This window comes from Chaetura pelagica, unplaced genomic scaffold (assembly GCF_000747805.2).
Source record: "Chaetura pelagica isolate M959 unplaced genomic scaffold, ChaPel_1.0 scaffold456, whole genome shotgun sequence".
In the NCBI taxonomy this organism is placed as follows: Eukaryota; Metazoa; Chordata; class Aves; order Apodiformes; family Apodidae; genus Chaetura; species Chaetura pelagica.
Window position 1 is genome coordinate 331,309 of NW_009953574.1, and position 23,021 is coordinate 354,329.

At 45.7% G+C, this 23,021-nt stretch overlaps 1 protein-coding gene across 2 annotated transcripts in view; it reads left to right on the forward strand.

The window, feature by feature from the left end:
- Positions 1–2,107: 2,107 nt before the first annotated feature.
- The window catches only part of ARHGEF9 (Cdc42 guanine nucleotide exchange factor (GEF) 9), a 56,168-nt gene continuing 35,254 nt past the window's right edge, over positions 2,108–23,021 (forward strand). For both annotated transcript variants that reach the window (XM_009999643.1, XM_009999642.1), the window contains exons 1-5: positions 2,108–2,282; positions 9,833–10,024; positions 16,775–16,954; positions 18,959–19,191; positions 22,525–22,654. In XM_009999643.1, coding sequence (XP_009997945.1) covers positions 2,157–2,282; positions 9,833–10,024; positions 16,775–16,954; positions 18,959–19,191; positions 22,525–22,654 — 861 coding nt within the window. In that variant the 5' untranslated portion in view covers positions 2,108–2,156. The remainder of the gene's footprint in view (positions 2,283–9,832; positions 10,025–16,774; positions 16,955–18,958; positions 19,192–22,524; positions 22,655–23,021) is intronic.

Sequence of the window (23,021 nt, forward strand, 5' to 3'; positions counted from 1 at the left end):
ACCCTGATTGGGAGCAACACAAAAGTGTTGTGAGGAAGCAGTGTCTGGGTCAAACATTCAGTTGTTGCACTGGAATCACAAATCAATATGTGTAACTGTTACTTTTCCTGATGTAACTAGCTTTATGCTAAGTGAGGGCCCAGAGCTGGGGTGGACTGAGAGTCCTACACCATCTTACTTCACCTACCACTAGTTTGGATGGAGTCCTCTGGTGCCCAGCTCCTTGCAACTCTGTATCAAAAGTCCAAATGTGAGATAAAGGCACAGTAATACAGTAGATGCCCTTTTACATGCTGATTTCAATTAGAAAAGATGATTTGTCAAAATGGAAGTAGGAAGAACGTTGATTTACTATCTATTGTGGGAACAAGAGGTCCACAGACTAGATCCATCTTGGCTTTGAGGATAAAAGGCACTAAGTGTCAAGTTAAGCTCTTTCAGATCTTGCTGCTTTATGTACAAGTGACTCTAATAATTGAAGAGCTGAAACTGCAGCTGTAATTGTCACAAACCTAAGGAGCTTGATCGCTTCAAGGCAAGTCAGTTCAAGGAAAATGGTAAATCAGGTCCTTTAATCTGTTGACTGAATTGCCTGTAGGGACTTAAATGCTCTTACATGTTAATGCTGAGTGCCCTGCAGCAGTGCTAGGTTTACTGCAAGTTCTGACTGTGCAGGTAGTTATTAGCAGACACTGGGGTAAGCCCAACTTACAAAGGAGACGTTAAGAGCACTCCAACCATCCCCAGTGCCTCTGTGCTTACAGAACCACTGCAATGGGTTATTGTCTTTGTGCTTTGTCTTGCCTGTCTAAATTGAAGGAATATCTGTGGCTGTTCAAGGCTTGCCATGTGGAAGGTCTGTACTGGTTGCAGTGTGGAGCTCCTCCTTTGTGAGCTGATACTCTGATTTGGAGGGAAGCCCAAGTGCATATTCAGCACGTCTCAAATGGCAGAATTAATGAACAAGATTCAGGATGGCTCCAACAAGCTAATAACCATATGGTGAAGTCTATATTTGCTGGGGCAGTCTTACTGTTCAGTGCAGAATTCCTGCAGTGGGCAAAACATAAACACAATTTATTATTCTGTTACAAAATACATTACTATCATTCTGAGAAGCAGTGGGTGTCCCAGGCATGGATGGATGATTTGTCTTGTGGATGCACATACATCCATGTTCAGATCAGTCCTTCCCACAACCATTTAGCAGGGGTTTTAAATATATAAAACTAGGTTATTCAGAGTGAAAATGGGAACTAGTTGTGTCCTTGCCATGGTGTTGGTCCAGCTCTAAGGCAAATGTGTGCTCCGTGTGGAGGGACATTCGGTAGGTCCTGTCAGACACAAGTCTGGCCTCAGTCCAGTTTCTAGCAGGCAGGTGTCTGCACCCTTAGGCTGTCCCAGCAGCTGGTGTCTGTGGGTCTTGGAGGCTTGGCCATGAGGAGCCAGGCTGGGCTTCAGGTCAGGGCCAAAACAGGTCAGCAGGTGCCACTGTGCCCTACTTATCTGCTGGGGAGCCTGAAGATTTGAAAGGCAAGGGATGTCAATACATCACCAGCACTAAACAAATACTGAACTCCCTGTATAAAATAAGTGTTCTTCTAAATATGTTTGCAAGCTTTGCTTGGATTTGCATGGAAAACCTTTTGAGCCTTGAACTGACATCTGATCCTGTAACTGAGCAAACTCTGAAACAAAAAACTCCTTTGCAGGACACTCTATCACTTGGTTTTGCCATTTTGGGGACCCCCAGCCACACGTTAAACTGCCTGAACTGTAGCTGAAAGCCACGTACTGTGACAGACCCGCATGCTCGGAGCTGTGGGGGGCGGTGGGAGGGGACATGTTGCTTTGCCCACGTGTAGGACCTGAGAGGAGCTGGACACCGACACGCTGTGCTCGTGGGGCATGGGTGGGAGCAGAGCCAGGGGCTGTGGAGATGGGCACAGGCTGGGTTGCACCTCATGAAGGGGAAATAGTGAGAAGGAATGGAGGAAAATTGTTTTACTTTGGCTGAGTGCTTTTTTTTTGTGCTGCTGCTGTGCATGTGCTTGCGTCGGGGAACTGAGCTTGTATTGACTGATGGTTTTCTGTTTTTAAAGCTGATCAGTGGTGGTTCTATTGTAAGTGCTGAGGCAGTATGGGATCACGTCACCATGGCCAACCGGGAGTTGGCGTTTAAAGCAGGAGACGTTATCAAGGTCCTGGATGCTTCCAACAAGGACTGGTGGTGGGGTCAGATCGATGATGAAGAAGGATGGTTTCCCGCCAGCTTCGTGAGGGTGAGTGACTTTCTTCTTTTTACCACTACAGTGAATCACTGCTAAGGCTGCTCAGAACTCAATGAACTGACCTGATTACTCTGTTTATCATCAATGCTTATTTCCAGTGTGTCTGGTTTGTGTCTGAAAAAAGAGAAGCAAAAAAGGTTTCAAAAGAAATGAGAGTGAAGTAGAGGGAGGCTGGAATAGCTTTTGGCTTTGCTTTCTGTGCTCTGGGGAGATGGGATGGCCTTTGCTGTTGTGTCTCAACATATTGTAGCTTCCCTCCTTAAGCAGTTATTAGGAAAACCAGTTCATTATTGTGCAGGCTGTGAGTAGATGATTTGGTGAGGCCTGAAAGATCACGCTGGCTACAAGCAACCTGCATTTGGAAAAGCTTTCTCATCTGCATGTTGCACAGGGATGTGTCAGCCCTCCCTTTTCCAAATGCAGTGCTGCCTTTTGACTCTTCAGCAGTTTTAGATGTTAAATTACTTCACTAATTAGTCTGTGACCAGCTCTGGTTATCCTTTTTAAGGAACCATTTTGCTTGTCTCTGTTTTTCTGCTGAAGTTGGCTTCGGTGTACCCAGCCACCTCCAAAGGCAATCTGGCCTTTCACAAATAAGAAGGATTTGAGCACTCAATTTTTTTTGCTCAGTATGTGTTAAGAAAGCAAAGGGACAAGAAGATGCCCTTTTTGATATCGTTAGCTCCTGCCACATTATTTGGGTCCTCTCAAGCCTTCCTCGAGGAGTCAAGACCCTGGCTCTGACCTTGTGTACTTCCTTCTCCTCTCCTTTCTGCACAGGGTTCAGTAGGTGGGATCAGAGATTTAATTCCTTTAGAAGCTTAGGGGACATAGTTCAGAAACCGAAGATTTCTTTTGCCTTGTAAAATTGTGTGAAAGATGGCTCTTTCCTCTGAGCCTCCCAGGCAATTTGACAAGCTCTGCGGCAGTCGAGGGGAAGATGGTTCTCTCCAAAACACACACTGAAGACCGTGCTGCACCCCAGGGAGATGCCACGTTTGCTTTGGTTCCCTGCCTGTCTTACCCTCCCTCATAACCCTCCTTCCTTCGGGCAGCCCTGCATCATCTGAAACTCTGATTACATCACTGCATCTGGGAAACAGCCATATGGATTAGGAAACTGGGTTAAAACGGATGACCTGGTGTTTCCTAGTGAAGTACAGTGACCACCAATGAGGGAACCCAGCCCTTTGCTCACTTTTGCCTCCCCTGTGCACAGTTTTTTTTCCCCCACAGTACTCATGGTGCAGCTCTTGTGTCTCTCCTAGCTCTGGCCAGAGCTAAGAGTGAGAGATGAGTGACTGGAACTGAAGCCTGGGCTGCCTGTGTGAAAGTTTTTTGGCCCTCTGGCCCAGAATAACAGTGTTTAGTATTTTGTTGAACATGACACCAGGAGTCTGACCCTATGGCCAGGGGAGACAATGAGTTTGGAAAACGGATTTGTATCGAGTGTGATCAAGATTATAATCTTACTGCAGAAAATATTCTCACCTGTGTTGCTGGCACATCTCAGCTATGTTGCTGGCTGGAAAGGCTAAATTAGAAAAACTTGCCTGAATATTTTTGCTTAATTTGGAGACTGAAATATTCTGGGCCAGTTTCACTCTTCAGTGCTGTCCTCTCTGCTTTTTCCCTCCCTTAAAACTCTCACTGTATGTGGAAGGATCCTGAGGAAGCAGCACATCACTCACCTGCTCTTCCATTGCATTAGCATTTACTCAGCGCCAATCACGGGGACACCTAGGTGAGGTTTTCCAGGGAAAGGAAGATGGTGCTGAAGTAGCATTCACCTGTTGGACAAACAAAACGGTCTGTGCTGCAGTGGCTGCTGCAGTCAGTGCCTTGGAAAGGAGATTTTATTCTCCCGTGGCAAATCCAGCATAAAAATAGCTTCTGGTGGAGGTATCACACGCAGCGCGAGCAGCACTCCACAGTGACAGGATGCACTGCAGACTAATTGTGGGTTGGTTTGGGTTTTTTTAAAAAAGTCAAGCAGCATTTTAGCATCCAAATGCTGTTTGTGCTAATTGCAGCTGCTGTGACAACTCGTGCCACTCAGACAGCTCAGAATCCATCAAGTCCCCAAAGGTTCAGATGCGGGCACTTGGGTCCTTCCTTGGACGTGCTGGCTTGCAGGTACAAAACCAGTGCTTTGAGGTTGTTCTTGAAGCAGGCAAACGAGACACAAATCATCACAGCCCCTGTCCTGTTCTGTCCTCTGCCAAGCTGCTCATGAAGTAATTACCCTGAATGATGCTGAGGCTACCTCTGCCTGGAGCAGCTGAGCTTTTGCTCTTCCCTATTGTGTATCACATGTAGCATCACACACCAGGGCTTTTTGGGTTTTAGGAAGTGGGGGAGGATGAGCCCTAACTCACAGTATTTTGGTAGCACATCCAGTTTATTGCAGTGCCCTTGCATCTTCTGCCAGATGATACGTGGTGGAGCTCCAGCCCCTGGGAGTCTGTGCTGATTAGGCTGCAGGACACAGAGGAAGCCCAGGGCATGTTCTTTGGAGCCATTTCTGTTCACCTCTCATGGATGCAGAGTCTGAAGCTGGTTCTATCAAGTACACTTGTTTGTTTTCTCCTTTTCCAAAAATGAGTGAGGAGTATTTCTCACCTTGGGTAAAGGGATCTTCTGAGGTTGGGAATGGAGAGTTTCAGAGGGGAAGGAAGAGCTGGAAGTGGGTTTGCTGAAGCTGGGGAGTTGCAGGAGGAAAAGCGAAGGACCGTAAGCCTAGAGCCAGATTACAGAAGCAAAATTCAGACTGTGGGAGAAAATAGTAGTAGGACCACAGAAGGGAAAAACAAATGGCTTCAACTGTCTTTCCTTCTACTGCCAAATGCCTATTCCTCATCTTGGCAGAGGATACCAGGAAGAAGATGGTCTGTATTTCCCAGTGAACAGCATCCCAGTCCAGCACTTGCCCTGTGCCCACAGCCTGCCTGCAGAAGGGCAGCAAGGCCAGGACTGGCCAGGGCAGCCCTGGGCCTCTTGCCACCTGCCAGGTCCTCACCTCCTCTCTGAAGGCAGAAAGGGAGAAGCATCTGCTTGTGGGCATTTGTAGAACCCAGAACAGTCTGTGTTTCCTCCTGAGGGCAGAGAGATGCTGTGCCCGGATCACTGGGCTGACACGCAGAAATTGATGCTTTGTTACTTCTGCAAAGCTCTACACCACAAGCCCTGCTTTATTGCAAATAAGCAAGTGATCTTTTTAATCCAGTATAGAGTCCAACAGAGCATGATCTAGTTTGCTGCCTGTGGCTGAAAACAAAGGCATAGCACTAGTTAACCACCAGCTTGGGAAAGTAAGAAGAGGGGCAAACCATGCAGCTTCTGGTGCTGCTTTGCTGAGCAGGACAGTGTGGCAAGGTGGGCAAGAGAGTCCTGAGTCTCTGTCTTATCTCTGCTGCAGCAGAGATAAGGGTTATCGAAGGCTCCTACACTCCCTTGCAATTGTTGCAGGGCTGGTGACACTGAGCCCCAGTCTGGTACCAGCTTTTGGTGAAAGTTGTGCTGTTCACCTGGTATTTGTTACAAAGTTGCTGATGAGCAGACATTCAGTGCAATGGCAACAGCCCTCTGGAAGGGTCTGTGTTATTATGCTGCCACATTATTTATTTGTGAGCTAGAATCTAGGATGGCACATTATCTGCTAGTTTTGTCCTTGTGAATATCCAGTGGAAGGAGATTAATAATCCAGATGGTTGGTGAAATGTTTGTTTTATCAGGCTTTCTGATTATTACGAGACTTATCAGCCCTCAGTGCCTATTCAAGTAAAATGTCCTCTATGTACAGTGTATGTATTCATCAGCCTAAATATATAATAATTACAGGTCAGCTAATGTTGGAATGGTGCCATTTGGTGCTTTTATGCACCATTTGGGTATAGCTGCAAATTGATACATCACATTTCTACAGATTTTATATAAATCACATATAATACTAACTAGCACAATGAAATGAGCAACTCTCTCTGGCTCCCAGAACTGGGTCCTCAGGCAAAAGGGGCTTTTTTATTTGGCTATTTTACTTTTATCTGCCTCTGCAAGTTATTACGTTATGCAGGAGCTGGTCATGACTTCCTGATTAGGGTTGAATTTCAAAATAGGACTGTGAGCCTCATCATAAGCCTCTTCTCCTCCACATGTAGGGTGGCCTTTCAGTGTGAAACATCACTGAGGACTAGCACTATGCAACTTGAATTTTTTCTCCCTCCAGTTTTTCATAGTTTCACTTAGTTAATTCTTAACACAAAGCATTTGAAATAGCTCCCAGGGCAGGCTCCATTGTTGGGCACACTGGACCTTTTAATGGTGTGGGAGAGACCCACTCAGTGCTGTATGGTTTCAGAGCCTTGCTCTCTTGCATTGCAGAGGTGTTCCAAAAGGCCCTGAAGGCTGATTTATTATTGTAGGGTTGTTGTTGATTGCTGAACAGCTGTTATTGTTTATTCTTTATTTAAAAAGTGGCACTGGATGCAGTAACTCAGGCTGGGATCCTAAGCCCCATCTGTGCCAAGCCACCTCACATGGGACAGGAGCCTTGAGGGACTTCTTGAGTGGCAGGGCTGAAGCTGGTGGGGAACCAAAGTACCACTTCTGCTCTGTGGAAAGCCACCTAGGAGCTTTCCACTTATCCTGAGCAGGGAAGACTGGGGAGATGAGGTGAACATGGGCAAACCCCAGAGTTTTGAAGTTTCTTTTTTTAAAAAAAAAAGCTAGGGAGTAGAGAGCCCTTCTTATATGAGGGGTATCTCAGCTGCTACCCACAGCAACCGAGGCCAAGCCTTTCAGGCTAGAGAGTGTCTTCAACACCCTACTTACAGGTGACTGTGGACTGGGCTAAAATTGGGACCTTGGCAGCATTGTCTAAACCAACGAAATATGACATTTAAAAAGTTACTGGGAAAAAAACCCTGGTGTCACCCCCAGTCTGCCTCTTCCACCTCCCTGTCACCTGCAGCACACTGTCCTTGTAGTTTGAGCGAGCAGGTCAGTGAAGCAGAGAGGATCTGGGTTGGGGTGGTGGGTCAGAGGACAAAATTAACACTTCAGGCACAGCCTTCTCTTGCCCCAGCACAGCCCGGCTCCTTCTCAGCCTGGGCACAAGAGGATTTGAGAGCTGAAGTTGCAAAAACAGCCATGCTGCATCAGACCAAAGGTCCATCTAGCCACATTGTTACTTATGGCTGAGTACAGGAGTGTGGTGAACCCACAGTGATGCATTTCAGTCCATATTTCAAAGTGTGCATGAGCTGTTCTATGCCCTTATCTTCAGTGTAGTCTGTCTACCTCAAAAATGTTCGTGAAAGATGTCACTGGTAAAGTAGACTGTCCCTGTTTATGGATGGCAAAAGGTTCCAGTAGTTAAAGGGATTGGCCCAAGGTCAGCAGCAGAGCTGCCAGTGTGCCTCATCTTTTGTGAATCATGGTCCACACTTAAAATGATCCTATGGAAGAATGGTCCTTGCTTGAATTATGGGGAACTTCAGAGATAAAGACAAAAAGCAGGAGTGTTGGAACAGCACAGGGGAATCAGTTCTTTCAGCAGCTGAGGCTGGTGAGCACTGGGCAGAAGGCATATTTGGTTTCCTCTGTTACCAATAAAATGCTTGCATTTGTTTTTCATCTAAAGCAGAAGTCATCTAGACTAGAACTGTATTTTTTTTTCCCTTTTGGGAACATGAATCCTAGCAGAAAAGAGCAAAAATTTCATTAAGGAAGAAAGCAGGACTCCTGAGATTCCCAGATGCAGAAGGCAGGACTGTTCCTGCAGTGCACAAAAGGCAGACCAAATGCTGAGGTTTTCAGAAATCACTGAAGTTTGCAAACTTGCTGTTTGCCTTAGAGTTTCAGAGCCTTTAGGATTCATACTTTCAAGATTCACCCCCTACTATTATGACTAGATCTTTCCTGCTTTATTTTTTTAAATGAAAATTGAAATTTTTCTCCTCATCACTTGACTCTGGGAGGCAGAGCTTTAAAAATATCCTCTGTTGTCAAAGCAGCAGGAGTGTCATGGAACTTGGTTTTGGGAAAGCTGCAGAAGACCTTTTTGCAGTAACAGTGTGCTGAAACTGCAGTGGTCCTTTTTCACTGCTTTTTACAATTTGTTGCCATGTAGAGTATTCAGTGTCCAGGGGTGCTTGGCACAAGCTGCCCTCGCTCCCCCAGTTTTTAGAAGATTTTTTCAGCCAGTCTGATCTCAGTGTTACCAATAAAATGCTTCCATTTGTTTTTTCTTTAAGCAGAAGTCATCTAGACTAGAACTGTATTTTTTTTTCCCTTTTGGGAACATGAATCCTAGCAGAAAAGAGCAAAAATTTCATTAAGGAAGAAAGCAGGACTCCTGAGATTCCCAGATGCAGAAGGCAGGACTGTTCCTGCAGTGCACAAAAGGCAGACCAAATGCTGAGGTTTTCAGAAATCACTGAAGTTTGCAAACTTGCTGTTTGCCTTAGAGTTTCAGAGCCTTTAGGATTCATACTTTCAAGATTCACCCCCTACTATTATGACTAGATCTTTCCTGCTTTATTTTTTTAAATGAAAATTGAAATTTTTCTCCTCATCACTTGACTCTGGGAGGCAGAGCTTTAAAAATATCCTCTGTTGTCAAAGCAGCAGGAGTGTCATGGAACTTGGTTTTGGGAAAGCTGCAGAAGACCTTTTTGCAGTAACAGTGTGCTGAAACTGCAGTGGTCCTTTTTCACTGCTTTTTACAATTTGTTGCCATGTAGAGTATTCAGTGTCCAGGGGTGCTTGGCACAAGCTGCCCTCGCTCCCCCAGTTTTTAGAAGATTTTTTCAGCCAGTCTGATCTCAGTGGGGCTTGGGATCACAATCTCAAGATGCTGAGACAGGACATTTGCCTGAGCATGAAAGGCTCTTCATGCAAAATGATGAGGAAGGCTGCTGTGAAACGAAAATCAATGTTTATTCATCAGTCTTGGCCAGGGCAGTTCATAGAAAACTCAGTGCCACAGCCCACTTAGTCTGAGCTGATGGTCCCATTCATTTGGATTTCTGAGCCAGACATTTCTTGACCTTCTTAAAGGGCTTATCCCTCCTCCCAGAGGTTCCTTCTTCTTGGGACAGATCTAACTGATGGTGTATGGGCACTGGGACAAGCAGTGCTTCACACCAGTCACTGCAGTTCTCTTTATGTCAGTCTATTTTATGTATGTTCATCTTAGTTCAGAGCACTTGAGAACATCCAACAGTCTGTTACCCTTTCACATGGTTATTTTCTATTTGGGATCAAAACTGTCAACAGTTGAAATCCCTTTGCTTACAAGAAGGACTTGGCAGTGTGTGGGGAATGGTTTGGGGCTTGTTGCACCAGTTTAAAAATGGACTGTCTGGGCCATAAGCTCTTGTGGACACCATGAGTGTCACTGGCAAGGGCATCACTGTTGCTGTAGGAGGGAGTCATCCAGCAGCTCCCAGAGTCATGCAACCCAAGACCCAGCCTGCTTTGACTCACTGGCTTCTTAAAGCTTTTGTGAATGAGCCTGTTGCTCTCCCCTCTTCTCACAGCTATGGGTAAACCAAGAAGATGGAGTGGAGGAGGGAACCAGCGATGTGCAGAATGGCCACTTGGATCCAAGCGCCGACTGCCTCTGTCTCGGCAGGACCGTTCAGAACCGAGACCAGATGAGAGCCAACGTCATCAATGAAATCATGAGCACGGAGCGCCACTACATCAAGCACCTCAAGGACATCTGTGAGGTACGTGGGGGTTGTAGTGCTGTGGTACTGCAGCAGGACATGGGGGTGATGGGGGAAAAGGACACGGCGTATTTAAGTGGTGTGTCTAACAGAGGAGCAGCATCTGTCAATAAGTATTGATACGTCTGAGAATTTTCTGCTGGATCTCATAATTACCTTCAGTTCATATTAACTGAAAGTACAATTTTCTGACTTTCTTCCCATATCTCTTGACTAAAAAACGATGAGGTTGAGATCCTTCAATTAAAATCCAGTGCCATCTACTTTTGAACTTGTGATTGAGGAAATTAGCTTGTAATTAAACCGATCAGTTACCCATTTCATCTCTCTCTTTTACACTGGGTTCAGAGTTTCCCCTGGCTGAAGATGGCCCCCATTTCCCTTTTCTTACTGTGAGACTGGGAGGGAAGTGTTTCACCGAGCAAAACGAAGCATGTTGCATTTATGCAGCATAAGGGAACCTGCAAGCAAATGACCCCTCACATCCTGAACTTGATGATTCTTCATTATGTTACAATTAGTCACTATATCCCCTCCCTGTCCTGCAGTGACAGATCTGTTGCCACAAGCTAAGCCCAAAGTGTGATGCATGTGGTGCTGGGAGTTGGGGGCTAGGGAATGCATGGCTGCAGGACAGCTTGGGTGTTGTGTGGAGAGCAAATTCTTGTTGCAAAGAGGCAGAAGTTTGTTAGCACTTAAAATCAAAGTCCATGGGCTTCAGCTCATCCCTCGGATTGCTCAGGATTGAGGGAGCCTGTGCCCACTCTTTGCAGAGTCAATGTGCTGAAGCCCCTTGTGAATTCTGCTTAGAAAAATGTCTTTCTCCTTTCATGCTTGTTACTTTTCAATTGACAAGGCAAAGCATCCAAAAGGCATCTGTGATGCTTTTCAAATATAGAAGAGTCTTGGGATTTCAACTGGGAAACAAATGAGCTTAATTTCACTGTGCTATTTCAGTCAGAGGGCTTTGTATTGAAGATGGGAAGAAACTGCGGGAACTTTTCCACAGATTGTTTCTTTTTCTGCATTTGCACTTTTCTGTTAAAAACCTAAACACACCTGACCTTGTGTTTCCCAACCATGTCACCATGGTTCTGCCAGATCAGGTTCTCAGGAGGAGCAGACAGGGACAGCTTCAGTGAGATCTGTGGGTAACACTGATGCACAGCACCTACCAATATGTCCCAGATATGAAAGAGATGTCTAAGGCTCTTGCCTTGCTCTGTATGATGCAAAATGGTATTGAGGGGATAAATCTTGCCTCCAGGTTCAGCTGCCTCTCTTAAAGATTGAGGAGGACTGATACGGGCATTTTCAGCTGCAAAAGGATGGGCTGTCCCTTGCTGGAGAGAGCCTCATTGTGCTCAGTTTAATCAGGGCAATTCATTTGCCTCAAGAAGGCTGAGAGACAGCTCAGTCATCCCAGTCACTTTGGCACAGCAGGACGTGACTGTTCCTGTTTGTGCATGAGGGGAGGAGGCTGGAAATGGAGGGACACAGGCCAGCTTGAGCTCCTCCCAGTGCTATGGATGGATTTGAGCAGAGGTGTTACTTGTGCCAAAGAACAAGTCAACACCAGACAACTGCTACTGAGGTGAAGAAGTGCTGTTGACAGCGGCAAATTCCCCTCTCCCTTTGCTCTTTAGTTGGAGGTGTCAGGACAAACAGCAGTGATAGGACCCATTGGAAGGGATGAAAGGGGAGTGCTGGCTGGGTGGTGAGAGTTGAGGCTGATTTAATACTGAGTTTAGTAGCATGTAGTTAGCTCTTGTTGCTGAGCTAAAATGAATAACAAATCCTAGTACCAGTGAGGCACCTTAAGATGTGTGGTTATTATCAGAGGACTGTAGCCCCTGCTAGGTGATTAAGAGCCCTCCAATTGCTCTTTTCTGCTTCAGAATGTATTTCCACTACCTGCTACTGTATTATTATACACTGTATTATTATTCATAATACCCATGGCACTAGTCCTGCCAAGTCAGGAACTCAAAAGCTGGGCAGCACCAGAATGAAAATTACCTGCACAAGCAAAGACCTGCGTGAAGCAGCTGGCTAGGAGGGGGATTCCCCCTCACAGCGAAGTCATCCTGCCCTGACTGCTCCTACTCTGCCCTGGCTCAGGGTGGGAAAGACTGATTGCTGCTTGGTGAAACAGTTTTGTGGAGATTTTTATTAGGGTAGAATGTGGAGCTTCCCCTGGACTGCATTATCAAGAGTGGATCATTATTATGAAATATATGACCAAGGGGAAAAGAAAGAAAAACTAATTTAGCCTTAAGGAAATACTCACCAATAAGAATTTCAGGCTTAGCAGTTAAAGCTTAGAGAAACACTAAGCCACTGAAAACTAGGCTTTTGTACTGGGCAGCAATAGCCAGCCTGCCTGGCAGGCAGTGCTGCTTGCTCACTGTCCTGTACAGCCCCACATCTACACATGGGCATCTCCAGGCTGGAAATCTCCTTTGGTCCTGGGAGGATGCAGGAGGGCACAGGGTCTCTCCATGGTGTGGAACCATCAGAGCAGCTGAGGTGCTGGGTCAGGACAGCCACCTCTGGGGGAGCAGTGGGCCAAGAAGGTGCCTTGAGCTGTAGAGTGTGGGGGGAGTGCAGGTGGAAGGTGGTGTGGAGGGAGTGCAGGTGGAAGGTGGTGCAGGAGGACTGCAAAGAGAGGGGTGCTGTGGTGTGAGAAACCAGTAGGATTAGGAAGACAAGGCTAAATGTAAGGAGGTGTTAAAGGGAGAAGAGACAGAGCTTGGATGGGAAAAGGGAAGCAATTGGAGATCAAAGGAAACCTCTGTATTATGAGTAATCTGGAGGTGGGAGGTTAGAAAGGCCAGACAGCTTCCAGTGGTGTGTTTTGCTCTTTTCCAAGTAATTTCACTTTGAATTTATTTTTTAATAATGTTGAGTGGATTCCACCTAAGCTTTGCTTTGGTGCCAGAGCAGCTCTGAATGCTGCATGTCAAGCTGTGTCTGTTGTGCAGAGCTGAGGAGAGAAGTTTCCCTGTGGTCTGTGTGGCATTACCTTGACTCTTTCTTGGAGACTGAGAAAACCCCCTTTTTTTGTGCTGCCACAGAGCAGAGCAGCATAAAACCTTGGCAGGAAATAGCTGCTGGCCCCTTTGTATGGGAAGTTTCTCATCCATGGATATCAGATGGGAGGGTGGTTCTGCAGGAACTCTTTGGATATATATACTATGTAAATGTACTCCCCAGAGCAGAATTTGTAGCTGCCTTTCACAGCTTGGTTGTGCACACCTGGTTTTTCTGGTTTGGAGCTGGCTGCTTCTTGCCCTTTTTAGGAACAAGCTTGTGTTCCTGCAGGACTTTACTGGGTGTTTTAGGTGGGCCTCAGTACCATCACAGTGCCTGGTGTTCAGCACGTGCTGTAGCCTGAGATTTGAGTAAGTGCTTTAGAGTCCTGGCTGCCTATGACCAGACATGGCTCTAGATTATCTTCTCAATTCAGTCTCAGCTTTGTTGTTGTACTTATTTTTGGTGTGTGGGTATCAGCACGATGCTCACCTGGGCACTGTGAGTGCTGCTTTAGAGAACAGTGTTCTGATAGCTGGCTACCTCTCCTGGCTGTCTCTAAACCAACTCTGGGGTTGAGAAAACTTAGCACTTAACCTCCTGCAGATACTTCCCAACTTTGGCCTATGCTTCAGGGACTACATGGAAAAGTACTTTAAAGTGAGACAGTTTGACAGCTATTTTTAGGTATTCATTGAGCAAAACACACTCCAACATCTGCTCCTCAGTCAGCTATCCCTTCTCTGAGCAAACTTGACAGGATGAGCAGAAGGAAGATGACATTGTTTTATGTAACAGAAGTAAATTTACTGGAAAAACTACGCAGCAGCCTTCTAGCTGGCTCTTGCTGCATATCACATATACATCTTTGGTCTCCCCTTTGCTGGCTTGTGCTGGAAAGAAACACAGAAGCTGGATAGAGAATAAGGCTTGGGAACCCCATTCTTTTATTTTCTCACTGGTTTTATAGGTGCCTGTACAGAAATGTGCTGCTTCAGCTTCTGCAGAACACGTGGCTAAGGCAAAGTGATGAACCAGCACAGGGAGGATGAGGAATATCCAGGACAGTAGTGGCAGCCAATAGCAACCCCAGGGCTGAAAGATGTTCACATAAATCATCAGATTTCACAGAACCCCATGCGAGAGAGGAGCTGGCTTGCAGGCTGAGGTCCTAACACAGATGCCTTGAGGCACTCTAAAGCACCAAAGCCAGTGTCAAGAAAAGCCTGACCTCCTGGGGAGGTGCACTTCTTTTTTCTTTTTTGTTTTGAAAGCTGTTCTGAGATAAGCAGGTAAACATAAAAAGCAGCAGGGACAGAATATTCTGCAATATTCCTTGCTAATTTGAATTTTTATATTCCCTGCACCTCTCCTGCAGCGTGGGAACCAGCCTGTTCCCATTCCTCCTGGCCTTGAAAAATGAGGGAGGGAAACCCAGGAAAATGAGTCATCAAGGAGCTCCTGGAAAAAGAGAGACCTAGATTTAGTAAAGGCAGAAGGTATTCCATAACCCAAGCTTCCCACCTGAAAAAAGCCAGCAAACTCAGGGTATCAGCATCCTTCTAACTGAGCTGGACATCCCAGAGGTTGGTTCTTTGCCAGGTTGGCCGAAGTTGCATTTATCATTCATCTGTTTGAAGTTCTTCCTCCCAGCAACCACATGGTGAGGCTGAAGGACAGTTTATTATAGCCTTCCAAGAGTTTGCATTGTGGACCAGCAGCTGCGTGTCACCAGCTGCTGGTTGGTCTGTATGACTAAGCATCTAGAGTTCCCAAATATAGCCATGCAACTGGAGCTGTTGGCTTTTTTTCCCTTCATTTTTTCTCTTCCTATGTAATAAAGGCAGGCAAAGTCATCTCATGTGACTCCCATGTTATTTCTTTGCAGTCAAGAGGCTGCAGGCCAGGCCAGCAGAGCATCTGATATTTGGGCCTTAAAATGTTTCTAGTCTAAATCATCCAGACAGGTGAAGCGCAGGGGGGATGGAGTGATTTATTCAATGTCACACAGGTTGGTAGCAGAGGCAAAAATTCAGCAACCAGAGCCTGTGTGTGTCACCTCCTCCCCTGGACCACGTGTGCTTCAAGCAAGCATGTTGGCAGAAGTCCTCACGCCTCAGCTGAAACCAGGATGGTGAGTCCGTGGATAAGGCAGGGTCACCAAAACAGGAAGGCAGGCAGGACTTGGTGTGTTACACTTTCTGCCAGAATATTGTCTTTTCAGGTCAGGAGGTCTTCAGAGCAGTGCTTGCTTACCAGTTTGTGCTTGTATGGTGTCCAGAGAAGCTCGGGCTCTGCACCAGTGGGTATCGTGGGCAGATGAAGGATGAGCAAGGAGGATCTTTTTATTATTGCACTGAGCTGCGACACAGGAGATTTGAATTGGTTCCAAAGCTACTGCAGATTTATTCTGTGATTTTGGAGAATTTCCTTAAATTCTCTTCATCCCAGTTCTTCCTCTTTCTTTCTCCATTTGACTTTAATGTCTCTAGACTTTAAAGGAGTCTGATGTTTGTGCAGAGAAGTGTAGGGCCTTTTCCTCTGGTCCCACTTAGAAAAGGAAGAAAAGCAATGAAAGGTGATGTCTGAGAGACCAGGAGAAAACATCTCTCTTGTTTTACACTTTGGAATAGCATCTTTGTGCTAATGGAATGGAGGGTATAGAAAACAAAATTAAAATAATGCTGTTTTCCTCTAGGTGGCATCGATCAGCAGCTCGGGCTGTTCACACCACTGTTCCCTGGCTCGGCTTGGCCAGGCCACCTCCCCAGCCTTCACCATCACCTTTGGGGTTCCTGGCAGGGCACTCCCAGGGCAGCAGCCTTCCTGCTTCTCTCTCAGACTCAGGCAGTTTAATAGTCGGGGGACAAACCATGTTGCCTCCTAACTCAGGAAATGCTTGAAGAACACTTTCCTTCACCATTTCACTTGGTGCTAAAACAACTAGAATGGTTACCCCTCCACACCCTGCTCCTAGACCAAGAACATGCAGCCACACAGTAATAAAATTATTTCTCAGCATGATGATCAGCTCCCTTCTCCTGATTACTCTGGCTAAAAGGAGAAATCTGTGGGCAGATTATCAAACAGCCCCTCACAGCTTTCTCTGCATGTGCCCCTGCAGGGTTTGTAGGAGCTACCCAGAACAGTGGGGGTTGCAAGGCAGTGGCTTCTGTAGGAACAGGCAGACAGGTCTGTAACACTCCTCTTTGGGGCCATCAGCCAGATTTTGCAGTTCTCTGCAGCACAGGTAGGGCTGGAACTGTTTCAGGCTGTTCTGGTTGAGGTCTCTGGGGAACCTTCCCTTTGTAAAACAGATTCATGCAAAATGCTGCAGGACGTTGAGGCAGATCCCAGCACACTGCCCACGTGCTGTCTCCAGCACCTCCTGAGGCAGGCTGGGAAGCCCCAAGCATGCTGCTGTGTCCTCAGCAACAGTTGTGCTGCAGCTCTGTTGTAGGTCACAGTGGGACCAACAGTTACCAATTAGATGTTGTCTATCAAAAAATAACCTATAGCTTATCAAGGCATGTATTGCAGATTGTGTGCTTGCTCACGGACAGGAATTGAAGGAGACTGTCATGTCATAACATGTGGATTTTGTTGTCAGAGCCATTTTATGATTTTACCTGCTCCTTCCTCAAGACAGATCTGGGAGCAGCCTCAGTGTAAGTGTTGGGGTTATTTTATGGAGTCTTCTGTCTTAACTCCTTACAGGGTTACTTAAAGCAGTGCCGGAAGAGGAGGGATATGTTCAGTGATGAACAGCTAAAGATCATCTTTGGTAACATTGAAGATATCTACAGATTTCAGATGGGTTTTGTCCGGGACTTGGAGAAACAGTACAACAATGAGGACCCCCATCTTAGTGAAATTGGACCATGTTTCCTTGAACACGTGAGTTCATTTGGCATTTTGTTCAGGAGTTTTGAGGTTGTTTTTTTGGGAGGGGGCAGGAGAGAAATAGCAGAAAAAGTCAGGAGGCAGAAACCACTCAGAGTAACTTTTGTGCATCAGGAATGCTCTACTTGCATATTGCAGAATACTCCATGGCTTGCTTTTTACTTTGTGAGATAGAGGTGCAGGGAGGAGTTGAAGTGAAACAACATTCAGACTAAGGGGGCATGTGAAAAGGGTTTGGGATAACTGCCCCAGTACATGTGAATCCCAACCCCTTTTCACGTCTCTCCTTACTCATGTTAAGTATGTAAAGGGACCCCACATACTCCCTGCCTTATTTTGATCTTCAAATGTGACTTAAACCCACTCACAGACCACCCAAATCAGATTATGGGTGACCAGAAGGTTGGAAGAAGTAATAGTGTCTAGAGAAGTGAATAAAGGCCTTAGCTGTGTGTTAAAAAAAGAAGCAGAGGAGAGCAAATGCCCAGGTTGTTTTCTGTGGCACTGATTTGCAAGGGCTAAACAACTCACACAGCTCCAGTTATCTTCCCCTGCAGAGCTGTTGAGCTGGGCAGGGAGGTGCCAGCTTGTGCTTTTTGCTGCCCAGGTGGCAGCAGGGCAGCAGATCCTTGCTCACACCAAATGCACACTGAACAGGACATTTTAGCTGATGCTACAGTCCTGGAGGCTTCTGCCCAGCCCATCATACAGTTACATAAGCCACATACTGCAGGAGCTGGTAAATTGGCCAGTGTTGTAAATGTGTCAGGAAATGTCAAGAAAATTATAGTCCTGCAGTCTGGGTTTTCCTTTAGGGAGGATGGAGTGCTGTCTCAGAGCTTATGTGTGAGGGGCTCTGACCCGGGATGCAGACCGTTCTGCTGTTACCTCCTTGCCTGCAGTCAGGGCTGAGCTGGAAACAGTTCACTGATTAGAGAAATTTCTGACAGACATTCATGAAACTTCAGGGCATCTCTAGAAAGGATCACAACATCTCTTTAGCATCATTGGTCTTCTAATTGAGAATCAGGTTTCTTTTTGAGCAGTTGCATGATGATCTTAACATTGCTCATTTTTATCAGAGCCTGCAAGCTCTGCTGCTTGCTTCCAAAGCAGCATCGTATTCCACCCTGTGCTAAAAATGATGTAAGAAATCTTGGTGAGAATAAGCTACTCTTGGTGAGAATCAGCAGCTAAAACTTAATGTCTTGAGGCTGTGCTGTCAATTCATTTATAGTGACAAGAGTAAGAATTACTACTGTTATTCAGAGGAATATCTGACACTTATCTGTCATCAGATAGGAACTGAAAGCTGGCTAATAAACTCCTGATAAATTATCCCTGTTCAGCCATTTGGGGAAACTGAGGGATGAGGACAAGGAGATCCTATTATATGGATCTGCAAAGCTTCTTGTTCCTTATCTGCTTCAGGAAGAGACAGATGGTCAGGAAGGCTGATTATCTGGGCCCTTTGGTGGTTTCTAGCTCTCTGGTCCTGGGGAAATCCACCCAGCATTTGGTCCTTTGGGATCCCGACAGTAAAAGGTATGTCAGATATACCCAGCTCCCTAACACTTGCTGGGTGCTTCTTGATGTTTCAGGGAAAGTGCTCTAGAAGTAGCAAGGTTCTTGTCTTGTATAACCAAAGACCAGAGCTCTGCGTGTTTCTGCCTTTACCTTTTATAAGGAAACCCCCACATACAATGTGAAACTGAGGACACCCCCAACACTGCAGGGGTTCACCCTAACACACCCTGTTCCTACCAAGATCTCAGTGATGGCTCAGTGTGTAGGTCCCTCAGTGCCTCCCTTTTCCACCAGAGCAATTATGCAGCATCCCCCCCCAGCAGGAAAACTCCTTCCTCCTCCTGATCAGGATAGTCTTTCTTTTTGAGCTGTAACATGTTCTTGTTGGCGAGTCAGGTGCTTGACTGCTCGCAGCACTTGTCTGACGTGTGCTCCCCTGTGTCTCCATCCCTTTTCTCCTGCCTCTCACAGCAAGATGGCTTCTGGATCTACTCAGAGTACTGTAACAATCATTTGGATGCATGCATGGAGCTTTCCAAGCTGATGAAGGACAGCAGGTACCAGCATTTCTTCGAAGCGTGCCGCCTGCTGCAGCAGATGATCGATATCGCCATCGACGGGATCCTGCTGACGCCAGTGCAGAAGATCTGCAAGTACCCCCTGCAGCTGGCAGAGCTCCTCAAGTACACGGCGCAGGAGCACAGGTACACCTGGAGCTGGGGGCATGGGGGGTTTCACTCACTGCTTCTCCATGTGGCCTTGGCATACACCCAGGGATTGGGCTTTTTTCTGTCCAGCTCTTCTCTTCATGACATCTTGTATGAATGGACAGAGGGCAAAGGGTCAGCACACAGTTTGAAATCTTTTCAAAGCACCAGTTCTCAATGGAGCCAAACTCATCTCGGTTATAAACTGTGAACTAATTACCCTTGAACGTACTTTCTGATGCTACTGGTTACACTAGAAAAATTCCCTAATTAGCAGTCAGTGGTTGGAAAGGCTCATTCCTTTGTCCTGAAGAAGACTTCAGCATATAGCAAGTAGAGGTCCCGGATCTGCAGCTCAAACCTGGATATGCTCAGGTCTGGAGAGAATTCAGAACCTCCTCTGCTTTTCACCTGACTCCATCTCTAATTTTGCTATTGGCCTTAGATTCAGAGGAGCACCCAGCAGTTAGATTAAGCTTCCCAAGGTTTCCAGGATTTCCTCTGTTACTTTTGAGGGCAATCAACCTGATTCCCTGACCTAATGTAAATCAGGAATGGTACCTATGGTGTCACTTGTGATACACTGCTATGAATACAAGATTAAAGAAGAATCAGACCCCTAAGAGTAGACTTTCTCATGCCTTTCCAATATTCTTTTTCTCAAACCCATTAAAAAGGAAGTGCTTCAGAGAACAGAAAAGACCACAAAAGTTTCAGAAACTTCTGCAAGTGTTTGATTTTTCCCCAACCTCAGCTCTAGAAGTGCAAGGAGACGTGCCATGAGCAGACCGATTCTGACTGATTCAGAGCAGCTGAATGCCCAGTTCAAAATCCCCAATTTGGCCATGCATTTGGCTCCAGATCCAATTTCTGGTTTTCCCTTCATAATGAGACCAAATTAAACTTGAAGTGGATTCATGGGAATGTGAGGGCAAAAGAAACTGGCTCTGGGATCCCAAATGTTGTGGGTTTTTTCTCCTTACCAGCCATGTGACATCCCCACAGTACTTAGAGCATGAATTCAGATGCAGCTTTACAGTGGGGAGACATGATCAGCCTCAGAGAGGAGAGAACTGTGTTTAAAATTACCTTCTCTGAGTTAAACTGTGTTTAAAATTACCTTCTCCTCAAAGGGCATGTGGACAGTGATTACACAAGGGTTGAATTATTTTGGGAGTACATTCCTTTTTCTTTTTGGATGTTAAGTGACAGATCTTCCCTGTACCAGGTCAGGACACCAGAGCTGAAACCAGAAACTTCACCACTCTCCCCCAAGTTAAAATGTGGTATTTGGCAAGAGTCTAGACTTGCATTCTGCCTGAGCACTGGGAAGAGGTCATTGCAGCCCCAGGATAGTTGACAAAATTTATTTACCTTAATTTCATTGTTAATGCTATCCTATTATTATGTCACTGGCCAACTGCTTTGCTTGGTTTTGTTTTTTATTTCTAAGCTTTTTGTCAGCTCTGCCACAGACATGGGCTAGGAGCCCAAAAAGTTTAGTCACAACTCCATTACTGTGTGAAATAAAAAAGTGCATGGGGTTTTCTCTTCAAACAGTTTCTCCATTACTGTGTGAAATAAAAAAAGTGCATGGGGTTTTCTCTTCAAACAGAACATCAGAATTAGTCAGTTACCATTACCAAGACAAACCCCATCTCGATTGGCAGCAGCCCCCTCTGCAGGGAGGCAGGCATGGAAGTGCTTTCAGAGCCTGCATCCCTTCAATTGCTTGTTGTTTTGAGACTGCTTCATTTGAATTTTTCACAAAGCCACATCTGTTCACCTCCTGAAGATTTACTCCAGCTTAATGTGAATTAAATATATGAAGGTCCTAAGTGCAGCTTACTGGTGTCCTGAGCATTCTTGCTGCAGAACTGATCTGGAGTTAAGTGCATATGAGGAAGAGGAGACTCATGCTAACAGGGTGGACTGACATTAGCCTCCTTTCTTTGCACAAGCATAACTGCTGGGGGATTATTTGTGGCTGTCTCTGAACCCTACACCTCTCCCTACCTCTACAGATCCTTTCTGGCTGTAGTGACTTACCTGTTTCCCTCCAAGAACTCCTGGACATTTTAAAGACCAGACGAAGGTCTCTCTGGCTTAGTTCCATTTCTCCCTCACACAACCAGGCACTCACCTCATACAGATGGCACCACAAAGGAAGATACAAGAAATTCTTCATTGTCTATCATGATGGATATGTCAGACAGCCCATCCTCTCTTCTCCTTTACTTGTGTAGAAGGATCAGTCCTGATGTTCTGGAATTTGTAGGGTTTTTTTAAATCTCAGCTAGAATTTTGATGTAGTAAGTGAACAAAAATTGAAAATGGATCTCAAGATTTCATCCAAGAAAGGATGGCAAAATAGCAAATAATATTCTGTTCTATAGCATATTGTGATTTATTAATATTTATCCTGTTTGGATCACATGGGGAAATGGATCCAATTCACAGCATTCACCCCTATTTTAGCTGTCACCAGTGCAATTCTTAGCAATAATCAATAAAGTCATTTGCCCTGCAGCTGCCCAAGATCACAGTTTTTCTCATTAGTCAGCAATCAATATCAACCCTTAAGTTAATAATATATTGTGGTGGTATTATGGCAGCTGGCCTTGTCTGTCTTTCCGATTGAAATGAACATTAAGGTTCCTTGGAATGGAAGAGAAGGCACAGGGCAGGAATCAATAGCATTGATTTCAGCATCACTTTTTGAAAAGACTGATCATCAGCTTTGCTGGCCCTGGCAGGAGGCTATTTGCACTCTTTGTTATTACAGTCCCAGGCCTGTCCAGGGGAAAGAAAGAAAAAAAAACACAACAGAAATAAAGAATTGCTTTGATTTGCTCACCTGAAATCTGCAATAAGAGCAAATGCCATGGGACAAATGCTCTGGGGCACTCTTGGAGTCACCTTATGGCTTGGAAGGGGTTCCAGCCTTTTGTCTAACAGAAAAATATTTTATAATGTTCATTTTATAATAGGCTATAAAAATGTTCAGACTTTAAGATGTTCTTCAGCTGAGCACCTTAAGGCTTGAAAGAGCAGTATCCAAAGCTGCTGTTGGTTGGGTTGGTAGCAGCTGGGCTGGGAGGAGCTGCCTGGTTCCTCTGCCTCATACACACACAGTTCCAGCTTCAAGGAAGCTGCTCATGTGTGATGGCCCACAAAGATATTGCTAATGGCAAAAGCACGGTGTCATAATAATGACTGGCAAGTCCTACCTGTACTTCTTTCTAAAAGGATGGTGGGATGGCCAGACTCCTGTGCATTTCCTCTGCACAGCAGGCTCCAGTTAATGAACTTCTCTTTTGTGTCCAACAGTGACTACAGGTATGTGGCTGCTGCTCTCGCCGTCATGAGGAACGTGACCCTCCAGATCAACGAGCGGAAGCGGAGACTGGAGAACATTGACAAGATAGCTCAGTGGCAGGCCTCTGTTCTGGACTGGGAGGTACAGCACTTGCTTGCTCCTCATTTAGGTGCTAGAAACCTGGGAAAAGTAAATTCCATGCAGCTGTTGGAGTTATCCTAGACCATGTAGTTCATTTCACAGAGCATGGTCTGGATATATGTTGGCTAAGGCCCCAGAAATGGGATTAAGCTTGGGGCAGAGAAGAGATACTTAACAGCTTTTGGAGATGGTACTTAAGCTGTAAAACATTCATGGTACTCTGAAGGAAATCTGGGGTTCAGTTCCAACTGCTTCAGTATAAATCTGGAGTAACTTTTGTGATTGCAATGCTGTTCGGGAGTGAGTGAGATTTGGATCAGACTCTGCATTCTGGCTCTGTGCTTGGTCATCAGGAAGACGTAGGGAA